Here is a 21,092-nt window from a genome sequence, read left to right as displayed (position 1 = left end):
AAGAGAGAAGTTGACCCAGATTTCTTCGCGGTTAGGCACGACACGGTACATCGCTATAAAGGGTGTAGTGTCAGCAATGGAGACGGTAAACGTAGCTCTGGAGTTGATGACCTCGCTCGCAATGAACCACCATCACAGGTGCTTGATTTAACTTCACGGTGTCATATGTGGTTGCATGTTCCATATGGTGTCTAGCTTGTATTCGAAAGGCCGAAGTCGGTCTTTGGGGCTGTTTGGTTCTAGGCCTAGCATTGCCACACTTTGCCACATATTTTTGCCAAGCTTGCCTAAGGTTAGTTCATCAAAATGAAAGCCACAAGTTGGCAAGCCTAAGGGAATCTTGCCACATTTTTTGTGTGTATGCCATGTGGGGTCCAAGTGTGGCTTGCCTAAGGTGTGGCTTGAACCAAACACTCACCTAAGTTAGTCAGACTTGCCTAGCTTTAGGTGTGGCAACATTTGGCAAAGTTAGTCACAAACCAAACAGCCCCTTTATTAAGATAAGGAAAGATATTTTTTTACATGAACCACCATCCCGTGAGCACCAGAAGACAAATAGCTAGTCAGGGCACTGGCCGAGCTAGTGACAAGCCCAGCAAAGATAGGCATCACCTGGAAGCCAACTAAAAAGCTGTGATGGTGGCGAAGCAGCCCGCCTCCCACCAGGCTCTCAGGTCCTAGATGATCATGCTCACCACTCCAGCCGGATGTCTAGCTTGTATTGCTTCCAATTTGGTTAAATTGCATCTGCTTAGCTTACACATTATACCTTTGAATATTACATGCCTTTCTGTTTTTGGTACATACAAGTACATCTGTGTATTAATGATGTTCTTACATCAAACTAATGTTCTTGTGTATCCCTCATCAATCACTTATGATGAGGTAGGCAGGCAAGGGGACTACTCCTCATTTAAAGAATGCAGCGTCAGCCTCCCGACATGATTCTCAAGAAACAGAAATGCTAGATGAAGATAGTGAACGTAGATCTGTAGTTGATTACAACATTTCCCCTACACTAGCATCGCAGGTGCTTGCTCTAACTTGGCAGTGTGATATGTGGTTGCATGTTGCATATGGTGTCTAGATTGTAATTTTCCAATCTGGTTAAACTGCATGTGCTAGTCTGCTTAGCTTATACATTATACCTGTTAATGTGACATGCCTTCCTGTATTTAGTACATAGTACATCTGTCTATTAAGCATGTCCTTACATAAAACTATTGTTTTTTTGTATCCCGCATTAATCAATATGACGAGACACCTTTTGTATATGCAGTGTGATATTAGTTGCATCTTTCATATGATTTATAGCATGCGCTGCTTCTAATTTGTTGAAATTCCATTTATGATGGGACGCTTTTAACTTGGCAGAGTCATATTGGTTGCATCTTTCATGTGGTGTCTAGCTTGCATTGCTTCTTATTTGTTGGAATGGTTTCTGCTTAGTTTACACAAACAGTTGTGACATGTCATGACGTCCTGTTTTTCGTACATATTCCATCCTGGTATCATGTCTTTGCCTTACATCAAAGTAGTGATTGTCAGTATCATGCATGAATGAGTTCTGAAGAGAGAATTTTATTGCTTTTTCTTATCGGTTTTACTTGACAATTCAAAATCAATAAAGCGGAAGGAAGTTAGCAAGGCAGTAGATAAAGGTGCTCCTTCCGAACGGAGGGCCTCTATAGTTTCTACTCCTCCACACCCCCAAGATGATTTCCAAGACAACACATGCATAGACACTCAACAAAGCTATGTTTATGATGAGCATGTCTCCCCTAGTGCACCATCACCGGTGCTCCCTCTAACTTGGCACTGTTATATGTGGTTACATGTTATGTGTGATGCCTAGATTGTATTGCTTCTAATTTTGTTGAATTCCATCTGCTTACTTTACACATTATACTTGAATAAGACACGTGTTCCTGTTTCTAGAACATACAATATCTGTCTATCACACCATGTTCTTACATCAAATTACTACTGTTGTGTAACCTGTAACAATCACTTATCATAAGACACGTTTGACTTCAGAGTGTGATATAGGTTACATCTCGCATTCTTTTCTAGCTTGTACTACTAATTTGTTGAAATGGCACTTATGATGAGACAGTTTTAACTTGGTAGAGTGATATTCGTTCCATCTTTCATATGGTGTCTAGCTTTCGTTGCTTCTAATTTGTTGAAATGTCTTCTCCTTAGTTTACACATCATAAGCTGTGAATATGCAATGGCACTAATGACGAGAGACCTCTAACATGGTAGTGTGATGTTGTTTGCATCTTGCATATGATTTATTTCTTGTACTGCTTCACATTTGTTTAAACGCCATTTATGACGAGACACTGTTAACTTGGCAGAGCGATATTTGTAGCATCTTTCATATGGTGTCTACCTTCCATTGCATTCCTTATAATTTGGTGAAATGTCTTCTTCTTAGTTTACACATCATAGTTCTGGTTATCTCTTCCATCCTGTTTTTCATACATATTACATCCTCCTATCATGTGGTTGTCTAACATTAAAGTTTAGTTCGTCTGCATCACGCATCAATTTGTTCTGAAAAACTAAATTGTTATTCGTTTTTCTTGTCGGCTTGACTTAACATGGCATAGAGAAAGAGGAAGAAACATAGAATGGCAAGGAATGAGAAGCGGATGAATCCTACAGATTCTGCTGGTACTGATGGTGCAATAGAAGGTCAAAGTCCAGCGGAAAGTTCTACAAACACGGCATCCCATGCTACACGAGCTACAAAAAAGCCAAACAGAAACAAATAGTTGCGACCAAACAAGCAGAGACAGCCCTAGTTCTTGCAACACCTACCACAGTACTACCAGCTGCACAACTTACTCGTGCGTCAACTGAGCTAGCAGCATGTTCCCAAGCTCCCTTGCCACCTGACACTACTTCCCAAGAACTCTTAACACAAGACGAGTTGGCAATATCAGATGAACCTTGTGAGCTTCAACAGCAAGAAGGTAGTTGCTGGAGTCAAGTTACAGTTGCATGCTTCTTTATATGTAGTCTCACCGTTTGATGTACACTAACACTTCCTATGTTCGTTGTTGGACTAGCACCTAGGCGCAAGAGGAAACAAACATCAGGGATAATGCTCGATAGGTTAACTAAATCTAGAGGAGGAAGAATGGAGATCCGTTTTGAGGCAGGTTTAAAAAGGCCACGTGATGCTACAAAGTCAGCCAAGTTAGTATCAGAGGCAGCGGTTGCCGTTAGGTGTCATGTACGTATCCTCTCAACATGGATTCAGTACAGGAATGACAAATACGAAACCCAGTTCAACACCTTCCTCGACCATTTATCTGTAAGTATGGTTATGTATGGAAACTAGTAATATCGTCTTGCTCTGTCCCATACTTTCTAGGTTGCTGATAATGAGACTCCCATAATTTTCAACATATGAGGTTCAAGTTGGATAGCCAAGATGATGCAACTAGACAAGCTTGCACCCATGTTTTCAAGTCTGCTCTGCGACAGTATCGGTATAACTTGAGGAAAACTCACTTTGAAGGCAAGGCTAATAGTGAACTTTCCCAAACATCTCCAGTGGAAAATATATTGGATGAAGACTGGAGGGGCCTTGTTAAACACTGGTCTGATCCAAAGTATCAGGTACATTATATATATATGTGATCAGATCACATGTTGAAGTCCTATTTACGCATGTGCCACACAAATCTATCTTCTTGTAGGTGAACTGTTCAAAGAACAAGGCCAACCGTACGAAAGTGAAATTCCAACAGACGACAGGATCTCGTAGCTATATTGCACACTGCGAGGCTCTTGTAATTAGCTGTTGTTTCACTCTTTTTGCTATACCATATTATCAAATCTATATTGACTTGTTCGAAATGCAGAGGAAAGCCCGCAAGGACCAAAAATTACCTGAACCAAATGTTGTGGAAATCTTCAAGGACTGTCACACCAGCAAGAAGAAGGGCATGACTACACCAGTCAAAGCCGCTGTTGTAAGTCATTAATCCTCATGCCTTTTAACTACTACTTACTCTGACTTGTGCCTTGAACTGCATGGTTTGCAGCCAATGTCTATTACTCTTTTCAATTTTATACATAATTGTCTTAGCGTATCATTGCACCTTACAAGGTTTAAAAGAGAGGAGTGATGTTCCTTTGATCTTGACCCGTAATCTAGTTCCGTACTGGACTTGCCCACACAACGTTACAAATGCATGTTTGTCTGTTCTCAGTTGTTTTGTGATATGAATGATGTCATACTATGCTTACCGTATTATAAACTTCGTCTCTTTATCCTTAGCCCTCAATACAATGTGAAGAAATAGACAATACATTAGTGATGGTACATGGTCATATGTTTGGAACCTGGTTTTATTATGTACTTTGCAATAAAAATACAACTAATATTTTACATGGGTTCACCAGAATAAGTTCTGTATATAGACCAAAGCTATTTTGTTTGGTTTTGCTGCCTCCTTAATATCTTCTGTTCTGGTACTACTAATGCAAAACCTCAACTTTTCAGTGAGCTATGGAAAAAATGGTGAAACCGCCACCTTCTAAAGGTGGCGAGGCAACTATAACTGCAATGTCAGCTCTTGCTGCAGTGGGTCAGTACCTGTCCACTAACAGTGCCAAAAGCACGTTCCTGCGTAATACTGGGTTGGTTGTTAAGGTAATATCGTCCAAACTGCCTCATGATCAAGATATGCAAGCTCAAAGCAATGTTGTATCTGCGCTCCAGACACAAGTCCATTCCCTAATAGAGACCCTTTGTGAAACAAGGAGAGACATTGTTCGATGTCGTCAAGATATGCATGCTTTTGAAACCAGACTATCAGACATTTGCTATGTTGTTCAGGAGCCTAGGGGAAATGAAGGCGAGGGTTATGGTGCTCCATCGGACAATACAACATGAAAACGTAACAGTCAGGTCAAATGAACTAAGCTTCTGAACTTCTGGTGGTGCATTTATCTGCTAGACTGTTAAGTTTTATGCCAACCTTCCTTTTGTTATATAGTTGTAATTTGTTTTGGTGCGATACCAAATTTATTCTTAATGTGCAGCCACCGGCTGAAGAAAACAGCAAGCCATTTTTGTATAGTGTAGGGTGTTCCCTATATTTGCACTGGTGGCGATCTTTGATGCCAAGTGGATGTAATCTGTGCAATCGCCTTAATAGCCTAGCGTTAGTATCGGCCTTATTTATTTCCTAGTCTTCTTTTTCCCTGGTTTGCTAGTGGTCGCAACAACCATGGGCCATATACGGGCCATAGGATCCATGGGTCTCCTACAGGCCGTAGGATCCATGGGTCTCCTACGGGTCGTAGGATCCATGGGTCTCCTACGGGCTGTCGATAAATGGGCCTCCAACAGGGTCGTAGAATCGGTGGGCATCGGGCCGTCAGATAAATGGGTCTACATGGGCCGTAAACGGGCGTAATTGGTATCAGCCCAGCAAGGTAACTGGCCGTTAACAGGCCGTAGGACAGCAAAGGCTTAATTCTGTCACAGGCATAACGGGTCGTTAATGGGCCAGAATATAGGACGGGCTGGAAATGGCGCAATGGGTTAACAGGCCAGAAACGGGCCGACTCTTGCCATGGCCGAATGTGGCCCATTAGGGGAACAGGCCAATAACGGGCCGACTCTTGCCATGGGCCGAATTTGGCATATTAGGGGAACAAGCCAGTAACAGGCCGGAAGTAATCGAGGGCTGAAAAGGAGCCCAAGAACGTATGGGCCATCAATAGGCCGAAAGCTAACACGGGCTGGAAACGGCCCATGTAAATCATGGGCCGTTAACGGGTACAAAGAAAATTACTGTTCATTATGGGCTAGAATCACCATGGGCCTATAAAGGGCCGAAAGATACGAAGGCCTCATATGGGCCGAAAGACGTCATGGGCCATACATGAGCAGTAAAATGGGCTGGTGTTATATTCGACGGCCCACATGACGTTGTTGGGCCGATTTACTTTAGGGCCTAACGGGCCGTGAGTTACCGGGCCGTAAAATGGGCTATTTGCGAAGAGACCGTTAATAGGCTTTTCATGGGCCAGCCCGTTAACTTTTGACCAAGTCAAATGGGTCGGCTTTGTTAGCTAGATGGGCCAGTGGTGGGTCGTGGCATGTGTCGACATATCATAGGCGCCTATCTGACCCACTGACAAGCTGACACATGTTTCGTCCGGCCAATAAGAATTTTACACGTGGAAATTTCCCATTGGTCGGGACTGTTAACGGGTTATCAGATCCAAAACCCGACCTGATAGCTTAACAGTGTTCCGTTACGGTGGATGCCACGTGTCGGTCACCCTTGACGAAAGCACTTCTATGACGCGCGATTTATCGTCATGGAAGTGGACACTTCCGTGATGATAATTTTGGTAATGTCATGGAACACTTCTACGACGGCACAGGTATGACTATCTTGATTCTGTCATAAAATTGTCATGGATGTACATGCATGACAGAAAACGCGACCTACTGTGACAAACACGTATCATCACGGAAGTGTAATTTTTTGTAGTGTTTGAACCCCAATATGTCTCTTGATGATGATGTTAATGCTAATGATGATGAGGATAATGATGAAGAGAATGATAATGTTGCTTCCTTAAAAATTAAGGGAGAAATGATTTTTAAAGCTCTTCATAAGAATAAAATTGCTCGTTCCAACTTCATGGAAATCATGTCTATTGCCATTGAGGGCAAGAAATATATTGAGGAGTTGGAATCTCATCTCGAGGAGCACGAGGTCACCATTGAGAAAATGGAAGGTCATGAGCGTGATTATGCTAATGAGATTGCGGACCTCTCTCAAGCTCTTGAACTTGAACAAATCACCAAAGAATCTCTTGAGGAGACTTTTGCTCTAGAATTATCTAGAGTGAAGGAATCACATGATAGAGCTCTTGAGGTGTCCAATGATTTTGAAACTAAAAATGAGAATCTTGAAGTTGCACATGCTAAACTCCTTGAGAACTTTGGGAACCTCGAAAATGGCTCAAGGGTCATTAAGAGTGAGCTTATCAAACTCACCGAGTCTCATGCACAACTTAAAGCTTCATATTCAAAAGAGCTTGCCAAGTTGCCTTATCCTCTTGCTATTATTGATGATGCTTGTGCTACTAACTCTATTTCTAGTGAAGCATCCACTTTGAAGGAGAATGTTGAGCTAAGGGCTCAACTTGAATTGCTATCTAGCAATTATGAGAAATTTGAAGAACATCATGAAAAGCTCTCAAGCTCTCATGATGATCTTCTAGTATCCCATAATGTGCTAAAGATATCTCATGAGGCCATGATTGCTAAGGTAACATCTAGTGAGCCTCATGTGGATACTAGCACTATTTCTAGTCAAAATGTTATATTGCCATGTGCTAGTCCTTGTAATTCATCTACTCACAATGTTGGTACATCTCGTGATGAATTGCTTTCCTTGCCTTATTGCTCTAACGATGAAGCTTATACTTCCTCTAGTACTTGCGTTGAGACTAACCATGTAGAGGAAATCAAAGAGCTCAAGGCCCAAGTCACTTCTTTAAAGAAAGACTCGGAAAAGAGTCATGAAGGGAAATTCACACCCAACAATATCTTGAGTGTGCAAAAATCCCCCAATGACAAAGGTGGACTTGGATTCAACTCCAATAAGAAGAAGAAGTCCAAGATGAACAAAAAGAAGGGTCAATAACAAGTCAAGAATTTGGCCAAGATTTTTTGCTTCAAGTGCAAAGTAGAAAGGCATCATGTTAGATCTTGCCCATTGAAGAAGAAGCCCATTAGTGACAAGCAACAAGGGAAGTGGCCACTAGTTCACTCTCATGCTCAACCTCAAGTTGAAGAAAGGCCTCTTCCCAAGAAAACTCAAGCTAATGCTTCTCAAGTTGAGAAATCAAGTGAGAAGAAAGTGAAGAGTAGACGCTGCTACCTATGTCGTGAGAAAGGTCACCTCGCTTCTTCATGCACTAGTGGTAACTTATCCAACCCAATTATTATTGATGATATTCATTCTCTTGGGAAGGATAAGGTTGGCAATGTGTTTTGCCAAAATTGTTGGTACTCAAAGTGGTGTCAAGAAAAGAACCATTTGGGTAGCCAAGCCTATTGTGACTAATCTCTTAGGACCCAACTTGATTGGGGACCAACTAGCTCAAACTTGATCAATGGGTGTTGTTGGAGGGCATTGGATACTTGGCTACATTATGAAGAATTAAGGGGACATCATCATTCTTATTGTCTCAAGCCAAGTTAATTGGGTTATCAGGTTTCTATACTATATCCAATGTGCCTCCTTCCGGTAACTTGTACTTAAATTGTTTACATTGAAAGTTACTTGCCCCTTTGCATGTTTTGGTTTTGTTCCTTGCATGTGTTTGTATATGTTGTGTCTCCAAATTTCTTATCTTGAGTAATCAAGTTTGTGTGTGTTGGTTTACACATCATGTACATGTGTGTCGTTGAGCCTTTGTAAACCTTGTTTGTATCTTAGTTGGCTATTGTGAGAGATTAATGGAACATCCCATTTTGGGGGAGTGATGTGCTTTGTGCACTTCACAATCCTATAAATGTGTGTACATGAGGAATACCAACTAGTATTGATATTACAAGATTATCTAGTCGCTATGTGGTATGTCTACTCATGAGAAATTCAAATTCTAAATTGTCCATTAATTATATCTTGTTGGATCTTTATTTTTCCTCTTGTTTATCTTTAATTGGTATCACATTATGGGGGAGTAATATGATATGTGTATATTACTAGCCTAGAAAATGTGTACATTTGAGATATTGTCACCTAGAGTTGATATTGTAAATTATCTTGTTCCTAGGTGGCATGTTAGCTCTACAAGTTGCAAGTTGCTTATGGTTTGGTGTGAAGATGATGTCGGATATCCTTGCTATCTACCACCGGGAATTATTTCCATTTACTCTTGTCTTTTGACAATTGGTACTCACTTGTGTGGTAGAATTTATTGATCATCTTTACATTGGCTTTTGCTTTTATTTGCCTTTTCTCTTGCCAAGGAATGTATCAACTTCCTTTGTCTTCCATACCACTTGTGGATCTTGTTAATTTCTTGATCTTGTCTAGTGTTTTCTAGATATAGTGAAAGTGGTGATCCCACCTTGTGCATTTTGTATTCAAATGCTCTATAATGCACTAATCTTGGGGGAGCTATCCTATTTTCTATAAAATACTCATCTTGTGATCCTTATCAAGTGTGTGTTGGTGGAAGGCAAGTCGTTTTCGTTTTGGTACTTTGTGCCATCATGAAACTTTGTAGAGAGCTTGGTTTGCTTGGAACCATCCTCTCTTTTGGGAGTTTGATATCTTTTATATGTGTATCAACAGATATCTCGTTCCTCGATGTATCTATTATGGATATCCTCCAAGTGATGATTTATTCATTTGGTATATTTTCTTCACTTGGTTTTTCTTTGTCATTTGGTATCGGTTCTTGAAAGTCGTGAGCATGCATATTAACTTCATGTAGTTTCTTTGGCATGCTTTCTTTCTTTGACCCAATATATAGGGAAACTCCACCAAGCCTCAAATTGGATGAGATGTGCATGAAATTCATTTTCATATCTATATGCACATATTTATGTGGAGTTTGTCCTATGTATTGTTGGTTCTCTAACTCTTTGGTCCCAATGAGTTTGGGTACCATTTTGTTTGTGTTGTTGGTCTAGGAACAATTGGAGATGCACTGGATGCTCGGCTCACTCACAAGGAAGGTGGTGTCACCATGAGCTTATTGGAGTCAAGCTAGGATGCTCAATGAACTACTATCTACTACCTTCAATTGGTTTCTTCTACATCCTTCCATGATATCTTGATAACAAGTATCTATTCATGCATTATTTTGTTTCATTCAACCTTGTGTAGGTTGCATCTTGGCATGCTATTCATTCCATCTTGTGATACTTGTTTCCTTTCTCAAAGCATCTCAACGATGATCTCATGCTGCTAGTTGTGATGTCTTTGATGGTTGTGTGGTAGGAATTCATTTATATACAATAAGAACATATCTAGCTATGTGTTATGCTTCCAAGCAAATATCTTATTGGTATATGTATGACTTCCTTTTGGATATCTTGTTCCTTTGTGTTGTAACTATTTCGAGTGTACATCCTTCTTTGTAGATATCATCATGATTTCGTCTACCTAGAATCTTATACACTTGAGAGAAGTTGCATATCTAGATGATATCCTTTCTTTCACGTCCACCTTGTCTTTCTTATGTTATTTCTTTGGTGGCTCCGTGAAAGCTTTTTCCCTGAGTGCGTGTCTTATATCGTTGCATCTTGATTCACTCTTGTGTGGTGAAGATTATTTTCCTCATGCTTATCTTTACGAGGCTTTTGCCATGTTAATTGGCATCCCTCATCTTGATGAGGCTTTCATCTTCTATCTTCACCATGGGTTGTCGCAAGCTTTGTTGTTATCTTTTTAGTAAGCTTGTGTATCCATTTGCTTCTTGTGTGTGTGTGTGTGTGGAAAGGTCATGTCTTGCACCTTGTATCTCATTTATCCAAGACTATGTTGATGCTTAATGCTCATCCTTACATTAGTCTTCTCAAGTGCTTTTTCATGACTCACACATATCTTTTTGGTTGAGCCTTTTCTTAAGTTGCCTCTTTTACATGTTGCTCAACCATGTGTTTGTTGCAAGTGCTAGGCTTTGTTTCCTATATGCTCACTTGCACTTGTTGTAAGTTTCTATTGATTTTGGGGGAGCTATGATCCTATTTTGTGCACTTGGTATCCAAATACAAAAATTCTTATTTGTGCACAAATCATGGCGAGCTTCTCTAGTTTCTTTGGAACACTCCTTTGCTTGTATCATAATATCTTATTCATGTGTCTCGTCGGATCTTTGGTATAGTTGGTTCAATTGATATCCTTTGATTGCTTGCTTCAATTGGTATCTTTTGATTGCTTGATTGCTTGTGTCTCTCCTTGTTATGTCTTTGTGGCATACCTTCTTTTGCAATCTTTGTGCCTCAATATAGTTTGTGTTCCTCCAAGTATTTACCTTTGGATATGTGTATTGCATTTCACTCTCTTGTTGAGGAATACACAATTTATGGAGGATCACAATTTATATTGGCCTTCTAAGCTTTTTGCCCATTTTGGCAATCGATGCCAATGGGGGAGAAGTTTCAGAGAGTTTTGTGGAGAAGTTTAGAGAGTTGTCTCTTCTGGCTTTGGTTTGTTCCTAAGAGCATTTGCATCTCTTCGCATGCATTATTGGTTGTTGCATTGCATGGTGATGCATAATTCCTTATATAAACTCTCTTGAAAGTTATTGTCATCAATTACCAAAATGGGGGAGAAAGAAAGAACATGCGGTGCCCCCATGTTTGGTTTTGGTAATTGATGAAAATCTCTATGGACTAATGGTTTCTTAAGTTATATTTGAAGGATTTGTCCATAGGCTTTTCTTGAAGTCCATGTGTTGGTTTCAAGGAGTTTATGAGTTGATCAAGGTGCTATTAAGGAATTATCCAAAGATTGGTCATGTGAGTGTTGAGCTTATTGCAAGCATGTCTTGAAGAAGAAGATTGTGTGATCATTCATGTTTACCTTCAAGACATCATCCAAATGAAGAGAGTTGTAAAGATTCAAGGTTGATCAAGACTAATTCAAGAGTGAATCAAGTTGATCAACTCACAAAGCATAGAAGATGTACCAAGAGGGATCAAATGATCACATGGTATGGTAAGCATTGTCCATTGTGCTTTGTGTACTAACCCATGGTCTATGTGAGAGTTCTATGTGGGGTTAGGTACGTGTTCATGGGCTTGCGTCAAGAGGAAGATATCACTCAACCCATGGAGAGGATGACATCAAGTGGTGATCGTTATCAAGATTGCCGTGTGCAAGTTCAAGTGGAGCATCACGAAGAGATCAAGTGCTTGAAGCTTGCCGTCCATTGTGGTGTCAATGGACTTGTGAAGATGTGCCGAAGAGTGGCTCACCCATAGTGGAGTATGGGGGAGCAATCATCTAGTCTTCATCGACCCATCACAATCAAGAAAGGTGGTCCATCTTGAGGAGGACAAGATCGTCATCATCTAGCTCAAGTGGATCATGCGCAAGGCAAAGGTTTGCCCTTGATAGGTTTTCTATTTTTCCGGTCTCATGGTGGTAGTTTGGAGACCAGGTTATAGGATCGATAGCCGTACTATCAAGGGGGGCTCTCAAGTGAGTAGCTTGATCGTATCGTTCGTCGAGAGCTCAAACCATTGCATCCTTGCATCATCTTTCTTGATTCTTATTTGTTTTTTCTTTTGAGATTTTAGAGCTTGTGGTTATCTTTGTGACAAGCTCTAGTACATTGAAAACGGATTTCATATGCTTCTTCTTTTGAGTTTTTGGTGTTGGAGGTTTTACTGGTCTTATTTGAGGAAGGGTTCTCACCATTTTCTCATGGGCCTTTTCTAATTTCCTTCTTATTGTTAGTTCTCTAAAGATTGTGTTAGCCCTTGTCGCTAGCTTTCCAACAAACTTGGTTTCATTGAATTCGGAGTCCGTTTGCAGAAGTTGAGTCAGTTTTGGTGTCCTTATAAAAGCTACAGCGGTACTACCGCTCGTGGGAGCGGTACTACCGCTTGGAGGTGATGTAATTTTTTACTACCGCTCTTGGGAGCGGTACTACCGCTTGGAGCGGTTCTATCGTGGCTACTTCCGTTGCTACTTCCGCTCCGGACCAAAAACTCGTCACAAGTCCAGCGGTGGTAGGCACGAATGTATTTTTTTAGTACCGCTCGCAAGCAGTAGTACCGCTACCCTTTGAGGTAGTACCGCTACCCCTAGCGGTAGTATCATGAGGTCGAGCGGTAGTACCACTCTGTGCGGGCTGTGAGCATAACGGTTGCATTTTTTCCCACCTATAAAAGGGGGTTTTCTTCCCCAATGAACCTTATCCTTTGAGCTCGTGTTCTTCCCCCATTGTTGACCTTCTTCAAGCTTGCTATCTCTCAATCCCTCCATGGATTCTTGCTAGTTTTGGGGGGAAAGGAGAGAGGAGATCTAGATCCACATTTCCACCTATCACTTTCTCCTCTATGTGAGGGGAACCCCTTGGATCTAGTTCTTGGAGTTCTTGGTGTTCTCTCTTTTTTTCTTCCTCCCATTTTCCTCCCTGGCATTAGTTGCTTTGGTGGGATTTGGGAGAGAAGGACTTGGGCACTCCGTGCGCCCCTTGCCATTGCATTTGGTGCATCGGTTTGGGTTCTCCACGGTGATACGTGGAAGTTACAATTTGAGAAGCTTAATACCCATGGGTGCTTGGTACCCTTGAGCTTGTTCCTCTTGGGTGCTTGGGCGCCCTAGATGGTTGGTGGTGTTCGGAGCTCAATCATTGTGGTGTAAAGCTCCGGGCAAGCGTCAGGGTCTCCAATTAGGTTGTGGAGATTGCCCCGAGCAATTTTACGGGTACCGGTGACCGCCTCCAAGGGTTGCCAAAGTGTACGGGTTCGGTGACCGCCCCCAAGGGTTGCCATTTGTACGGGTTCGGTGACCGCCCTCAAGGGTCTCTTAGTGGAATCACGGCATCTTGCATTGTGCGAGGGCGTGAAGAGATTACGGTGTCCCTAGTGGCTTCTTGAGGAGCATTGTGCCTCCACACTGCTCCAAACGGAGATTATCATCCGCAAGGGTGTGAACTTCGGGATACATCATCATCTCCGCGTGCCTCGGTTATCTCTTACCCGAGCCCTTTTACTTATGCACTTTACTTTGTGATAGCCATAGTGTTTCATGTTATATATCTTGCTATTACATAGTTGTTTATCTTGCTTAGCATAAGTTGTTGGTGCACATAGGTGAGCCTAGTTGTTTTAGGTTTTGTGCTTGTCAAATTAACCATTAGATTTATTTCGCATTTGTTCAAGCCTAAACCGTAATTATTTTAAAGCGCCTATTCACCTAGCCATTGCACTTGGGTCCCTTTGAGTTGCTCCACTTTCGTCCCACGAAAAGCCCAACGTTCATATCTTTTACACTAATCGGTCTCACCGAGTTCTACATTCGGCCTAACCGATTTGGGTGAAAAGCGTGTAATGGTTGGATTTTGGGTGAAGGTTATTGATACCCCTCCACCCCCACCTACTCTCTAAGAGAGCCATCAGAACGAAACATAACTTTCACCATTCATTTTCTGAGAGAGAACTACCTATTCATGTGTTGAGATCAAGAGATTCCATTCCTACCATTTGAACCTTGATTTCTAGCGTATTTAAGTTGCTTTCCACTCCAATCCTTCTCTTGCCCAAGCCAAATCTGTGTGAGAGAGATTGAGTGCTGAGGAGACTATCATTTGAAGCACCAGAGCAGGGAGTTCATCACCAACTCAACATCTATTACCTTTTGGAAAGTGGTGTCTCCTAGATTGGTTAGGTGTCACTTGGGAGCCTCCAAGATGTGGAGTTGAACCAAGGAGTTTGTAAGGGCGGGGAGATCGCCTACTTCGGGGAGATCTACCTGAGTGAGGCTAGTCCTTCGTGGACGGAGGGCATGGTGGAATAGACAAGATTGCTTCTTCGTGGTCCCTTCATGGTTGGAGCCCTCCGTGGACTTGCGCAACCGTTACCGAGTGTGGGTTAAAGTCTCCATCAAAGTGGACGTACGATAGCACCACCTATCGTAACCATGCCAAAAATCTTCGTGTCTCCGTTGCGTTTGCTCTTCCCAACTCCCATCCCATTTACATTATTGCACTTGCATGCTTTACCTTTTCCGCTGCTCAAACTCTTGCTATGCTTGTGTAGAATGTCTTGTCTACCCTTTAACATGTGCTAAACTCAACCTTAACTTGAAGAAATTTATAAACTGCAACTCTAAACTTTTTACGAGTCTAATCACCCCTCACCCCCCTCTAGATCCCTCGTCTCGGTCTTTCATTATTTTCTTTTCTATCTCATCTGTTATTTCTATTTGAATTATAATTTTATTTTTCTTCTAACAGTGAATATTCTAAATCCAAATTTGAATGTTTATGTACTTGTGAACATTCTATTTGGGTTATTTGAGTAAATATTTTTTGCACTTCATTTCCAGACTTTGTTTAAACATTCTTTTTGAATATTCGTATTTTCCAAATTTTCGTCTGTTTTTCTTCAAGTTGTTATTCTCTTGACCCATTTCCATTTAATTTTGAATATTTGTTTCAAAAATTTCTTTTTGGCAATATTTTCTATTTAACCCCTTGAGGGTTTTATTTTAGCTTTCTGTTTTTGTTATCTTTAGATTTCAACCAAGTGCCCACTAGGTTTTGGCTAGTTGCATTTGGTCATCAACCTTTCCAAGCAACAACATAGTCACTCAATCAATCTTTCAAGCAATTCTAGCTATCTAACAATCAATGTCAAGCAATTCTTGGAAAAACTTTATTCCCTTTGAAAGTTTTTAAGCTTCCACATTTGGAAAAAAAATCTGAGATGTGACACTCTGATGATGGATTCCCCTTCCGGCAGGGTGTCGGAACATGGCTCGGATTGGATCTCCCCGGAACAGGAACTCGCGGCGTCGAAAAATTGTGAAAAAATGGTATGGAGGGTTCCGGAATTTTTTAGATTTATAGGCAAAAGAAAATCCACAAGTTATTTTAAGCTCCTTAGATTCTGATTTTCTGAAAAGTAACAGAAAACAACAACTAGTGCACTGAATAAATAGATTAGTACAAAAATTTTTTGCTATAAAAGTTACTCAAAAGTGATATTATAATAGCATGAAACAATTAAAAGTTATAAATACGTCAGAGACGTATCAGCTTTGTACTGAACATATATGTGCAGATTGTTCTCATCAACTTGATAAATAAATAAAGGTAACGAATTTGAAATTCTTCATGAATTTGGAAAAATGTTTCTGAATTTCAAAATATGTGTGAATTAAAAATGCTTTTTTTAACATTCACGAATTTATAAAATGTTCAGGAATTTAAAATTTTATTTGTAGATAAAAAATATTTGTGAAATTTGAAAAAAATATTTATGACTTCAAAAGAAGATGAAGAATATGAATTTAAAAACGATCATAAATTTTTAAAATAATAATCAGGAATTCAAAAAGAGATCATGATTTTTTTAAATGTTGGTGTATTTGAAATAGATTCACGAAATAAAAAAATATTCTCAAAATAGAAAAAGAATCTTCGCGAATTCAAAAAATGTTCATGACAATGAAAAATGGTTGCCAATTCAAAAATGTTCATGAATTCGAAAAATGAAAAAGAAGGAAACACCAGAAAAGAAAGAAAATCAGCCTGGAAAGTTTCTAGAACCTTCCCAAAGTCGGAAAAAGAAGTCATCGCAGGCAATATCATGTAAGGCGGTACAGGGTAGGCAGGTATCTAGTGACGCGGGAACTATATCTCGTTTATAGGGAGAGTATCTACTGTCTCGCTGAAGCTTTTCCGCGAACACTAGAGTACTGGGTCGGCCGTTTGTTCGCTCGCATGCTGCGTTTGCTTCGCTTTTTTCCTTTTTTCAGCTGTGTCTATTTCATCAATGGTTTTCTTTGGGAATTCTGTTCTCTGGTTTTGTTCATTTCTTTCACTTTTCACACACTATTTTTCTTTGTTTTGCCTTCGCTTTCCTTTGGTTTTCTTCGTTTCTTTTAGGTTTTTTCTTTCTTTTCCTTTTTTGCTTCAGTATTTTTGTTTCTTTCCTTGGTCTTCTCTGTTTTCTTTGTTTCTTTTGTTTCATTTTCTTTTCTCTACTGACTTTTCTCTGGCTTGTTTTCTTTGTTTCTTCTAGCGTTTTTTTTCTTTGTTATACTTTGGTTTCCTCTGGTTCTTTCTCGTTTTTCTTTGCTTTCTTCATGTTTATTTGTTGCTCTTCAACATTTGCCTTTTCTTCAACACATATCTAAAATTTTCAGAGCATGATGTACATTTTCGGTGTACATGTAAAATATTTTATTGATACACATTATACATTTCTCGAATACACGATGTAAATTTTCTTTAAAAACAGGTTATGAACACTTTTTTAATACACAGTCAATATTTTTTGAACAAATATTGAACATGGTTTTATTGTAGAAACTATTTTCTAAAAGTGCGCCAACATTTTTAAATACATGATTAACATTTTTCCAGCATATGTTTTTAGGTCTACTTTTTCCATATATAATTGTACATTATTCGTATACAACAGCAATGTTTTTCTATATACACATTTAACATTTTCCAAATATGTGATTAACATTTTTGACAACTTATACCTTTTGATATTTGCCTTTTCTGTTCACATTGTAATTTTTTTTATACCAGGAACATTTTAATATAGACATCAATATTTTTTACATTTATGAACATATATTTTTTCAGGTATACTTTTTCCATACACATTCTATATTGCTATACATCAGGACTAACTCTATATACATGTTTAACATCGTCCAAATACATGATTAATATTTTTTTAAACTTATATTCTTTTATGTCTAGTGCACATTGTACATTTTTTGCATACATTTTTCGTATGCATCAAAAACATTATTATACACATTTAACATTTTTTAAAGCATGATTAACATTTTTCAAAAAATAGAAAACTTGTATTTTGTTTATTCCTAGTTTCTTTCCATATGCATTGTGCACTTTTTGTATACATCAGAGACATTTTTGTATACACATTTTACATTTTATAGATCCATGGTTAATATTTTTCTAATTTTTTATATAAAGTGCTTTTTTATAATAGACATATTCAAAGTATTTCGGAAAACATGCAAAACTAAAAATAATAAACAAAAACACGAATGCAAAAAATGTGAAGAAAAAAAACACTGAAGGCCTGTGTCTGCGCTGGGCGAGCCCAATCGTGCGGCTAACTCCAGCGTCCTACTGTCTCGCTTTTGCTTGAAGCGATACATAGGCGCGCCCATCCAGTGACCTAGGCACGCAAACGGAATCACCATTTCGTTGGTATGGCTCTGAGCCCAGTGTGCGGCGTTGCAGAGGCCGGGCTCAATGGAAAATATACTTAAAAGTTTCAAAAAATATCATTTTTTATACAAATACATATGCATGTTTGTCATGTATGTCAAAAGTTTCATCGGGTAATTCGATTATTTGCATGCTACACAAAAAAGTTAAGTATCTGGCCCAAAAACAACAAAGATAAAGCCTATTTTAACACGAAATCTTTCCCTATATATATAATAACTAGCACAAAGGCTCGTGCGTTGCAACGGATACAAAAGAGAAATGCTTAGAAACCTGAAAAGCAATTCACCACTTCAACAACTTTGCAAGTAGCAAAACAACATTTAACATTATCAAAAGTACCAAGGACCATATTCTTGAAACAAAGAGAGAAAATCTGGTGATGTTTAAAAAAAGAAAGAAATTCCCTTAATTGCGTGAGGCTAGAAGCAACATGATGTGCCTTGTGTTCTTGTTTCAGCTGACATCAGAACAGGATGAAAAAATAATAGAAAATAAATGACTTAGTGTTGAAAAGAGGTGTAAAATGTCCAGCAAAAAAGATAAAATAATGAGACCAAGAGTAATTGGGTACCAGTCATACCTTAAGCTAAATGTTTGCTAATCTGAGTATTTCTATCTCTACACAAGAATGATACTCATATATACCTGTCACAAGGAGTTAACACCTAAACTGATAAAAAAAACTGTCTTCTGGCTCCGTCACAGTGATACGCAAAGATACAGGTGATAGACTATTTCTAGGGGCTTGATGCTGGTGTAAAGATTGGCGTTTTTGTTTGACGTGCTTCCTGGTCAAGGTTGGACTGGGAGAAGGTCGGGCACACACACACTTTCATGTGTTTGCTGAGAATGTACATGCGCTTTTACATGAAAATAAGCTCAATGAACATCTATTAGAAAAAGTTTGAAAATGGATTACATCACATGCTAGAGGTAAAGAATGATACAGAACAACACACATATCAACAACACCGACAGGAAAGTAGGTCTAGGCATGTGCGCAAAGCTGCTTGAGCTGCTCCTCAAGTGCAAATCCACTCTCTAGTGAAGTCATAGATGTTTCTACATAGGCCTTTACGGAATTGATGAAGCCTGTTTGGAATTCCACTGCAAATACTATGGCTCCAATGTTTCAGTATCGCGTTAAGTAGTTAACAGTATAGCAGTGATAAATCATAAAATTCACAGCAAGCTGGAACCTAGGTCGCTTTTAAAACCACATACCAAGTAGGATATCCGGTCCCTTGTAGCCATTTCATAGATTGCTTAATTTGTGAGCGCTCTGCAAAAAATAGAAACAGGAATTTCAGTCAAATATGCATTATAGACAAAATGCAGTTGCTCCTTTTGGGCAGGGGCTGCATGAAGATGATGCTTAATGGCCCAAAATTGCTCAAATCGCAGCCATGCGCCGGATGCGCAGACATGTATAGGGCTTTGCTTTGGATTTTGCCCTCTGGTGCTCTAAGTATAAATCAACAAGGTAGTACTGAGACTGAGAGTTACAAAAGAATTTACTTCAAAAAGATTTATATGTTCAACCATTGGCCCTGTTGCCATGAATTTTCTAGACGGTAATAATGTTCCGTGAAAGCTCCAATCCATCACTTTCTCCTCTCTTTTTCCCAAATGAAAATGCAAGCATCCGTTTTCAACTTAACAATTCAAGAAAATTAAAATAAAAAATGGTACGTACCAGTTGGCATCGCTTTTAATGGAACTTACATTTTGTAATTATGTACTCCCTCCGTCCCAAAATAAGTGTTTTGATCTTAGTACAACTTTGTATTAAAGTTAGTAGAAAGTTGAGACGCTTATTTTGGGACGGAGGGAGTATGTGATAATAACTTGAGCAATATATAAGCCGGTTGGTGGTTTGTGATCAAGCGGTGCATGTCTCTCCACCACATGTTAAATCTATCCAAAACAAAATCATATACCTTATCTTCTCACCTTAGCATACACACACTTTCTCTATCCATTTTGCCTTCGCATTTTCATGTTCACACAAATCCGAAGCAACATTAGCTTATTTCGAAGGTAGAAGACGGCAGCACCTCGTGCACAGCGTACAACAGTAGTAGAACTTGGCGTATAGCCGTGTTAGAACTTCACGACGCCACTAAACGACTCAAAAATTAGCTCAACGGATGCAAAAGGAAAAAAGGAAGATACATTTATAGCAATACGCAGACATACATGCTTGCATTGTTTTCCTTTTTCACTTGCCACAGTGCTTGCTTTGCACGGCCCCTGTACAGCGCAATCAGTAAAACAATTAAGTTCAGTTATAAGAAAACTTTTTTCAGCAGCAACAATACGAATGTGCAGTTGTAATGGATTGTGAAATTAAAAATGGGCAGAACAATCTGATTATTTATCAACCATGTTTCGAGAGTGGCGTTACTGAGAATGGCGGCAGCTGAACACGGTATCCTGAGCGTTGGTACATACATACGGATTAGCGCTAGTGGGCCCCATTGAACAAATACGTGTTCTGGAAAACAGCCCGCTCGGTATAATACGCATGCGAACAGCGCTGTACTCCGGCCAGTAGACGTGGGACCTGTAAATGCATTTAGAGGTGTTTGTTTCCAGGGACTTTTTGATGTAGGAACTAAAAAAGGTCCCTAGCAAATTAAACAGGATGGAACTTTTTTAGGACTTTTTGTCCTTAGAAGTACCTCCTTGAGAATCTTTTTCAAAAAGTCCCAGGAATTAGAAAAAGTCCTACTAGATAAACAAACACCACCTTAATGTCGAAGAGCCGAGCCGTGGACTGGGACCGTCACTAGAACTTGACCCTAGGATCTGAAACGTAAGCTCCGCCGTTTGCTCCGGTGACAGCGCCGTCAATGTGGCAGTAAATGCTGGTTGGTGGTCGAATTGTGTAGCAACTGGAGAAAATCATGGCCTACTGAACACCCTCTCCCCATTCCCCTTTCCATCCCACCCTCCAGGACTTGAAGCCGGCGACAGGCGAAACCCATGGCGGCGGCGCAAAGTGCGGCGATGTCGGCCGGAATATTCCAAAACGGACTGGAATTTCTGCTAGATCCAGTTGACAGGTATATTCTCCACCGCTGTGATCTGTTCCATACATTTGGGAGTATGGTAGG

At 39.8% G+C, this 21,092-nt stretch overlaps 1 protein-coding gene across 3 annotated transcripts in view; it reads left to right on the top strand.

The window, feature by feature from the left end:
- Positions 1-20,765: 20,765 nt before the first annotated feature.
- Positions 20,766-21,092, top strand: part of LOC119277200 (protein FAR1-RELATED SEQUENCE 5-like) — a 3,952-nt gene continuing 3,625 nt past the window's right edge. Inside the window, exon 1 of one of the 3 annotated variants that reach the window (XM_037558445.1) lies at positions 20,766-21,041. In XM_037558445.1, coding sequence (XP_037414342.1) covers positions 20,962-21,041 — 80 coding nt within the window. In that variant the 5' untranslated portion in view covers positions 20,766-20,961. The remainder of the gene's footprint in view (positions 21,042-21,092) is intronic. The other 2 variants (XM_037558444.1, XM_037558443.1) reach the window with 2 other exon arrangements.

Source organism: Triticum dicoccoides, chromosome 3B, assembly GCF_002162155.2.
Source record: "Triticum dicoccoides isolate Atlit2015 ecotype Zavitan chromosome 3B, WEW_v2.0, whole genome shotgun sequence".
Classification (NCBI taxonomy): Eukaryota; Viridiplantae; Streptophyta; class Magnoliopsida; order Poales; family Poaceae; genus Triticum; species Triticum dicoccoides.
The sequence above is the reverse complement of the archived record's forward strand: the minus strand, read 5'-3'. Positions and strand labels throughout refer to the sequence as shown.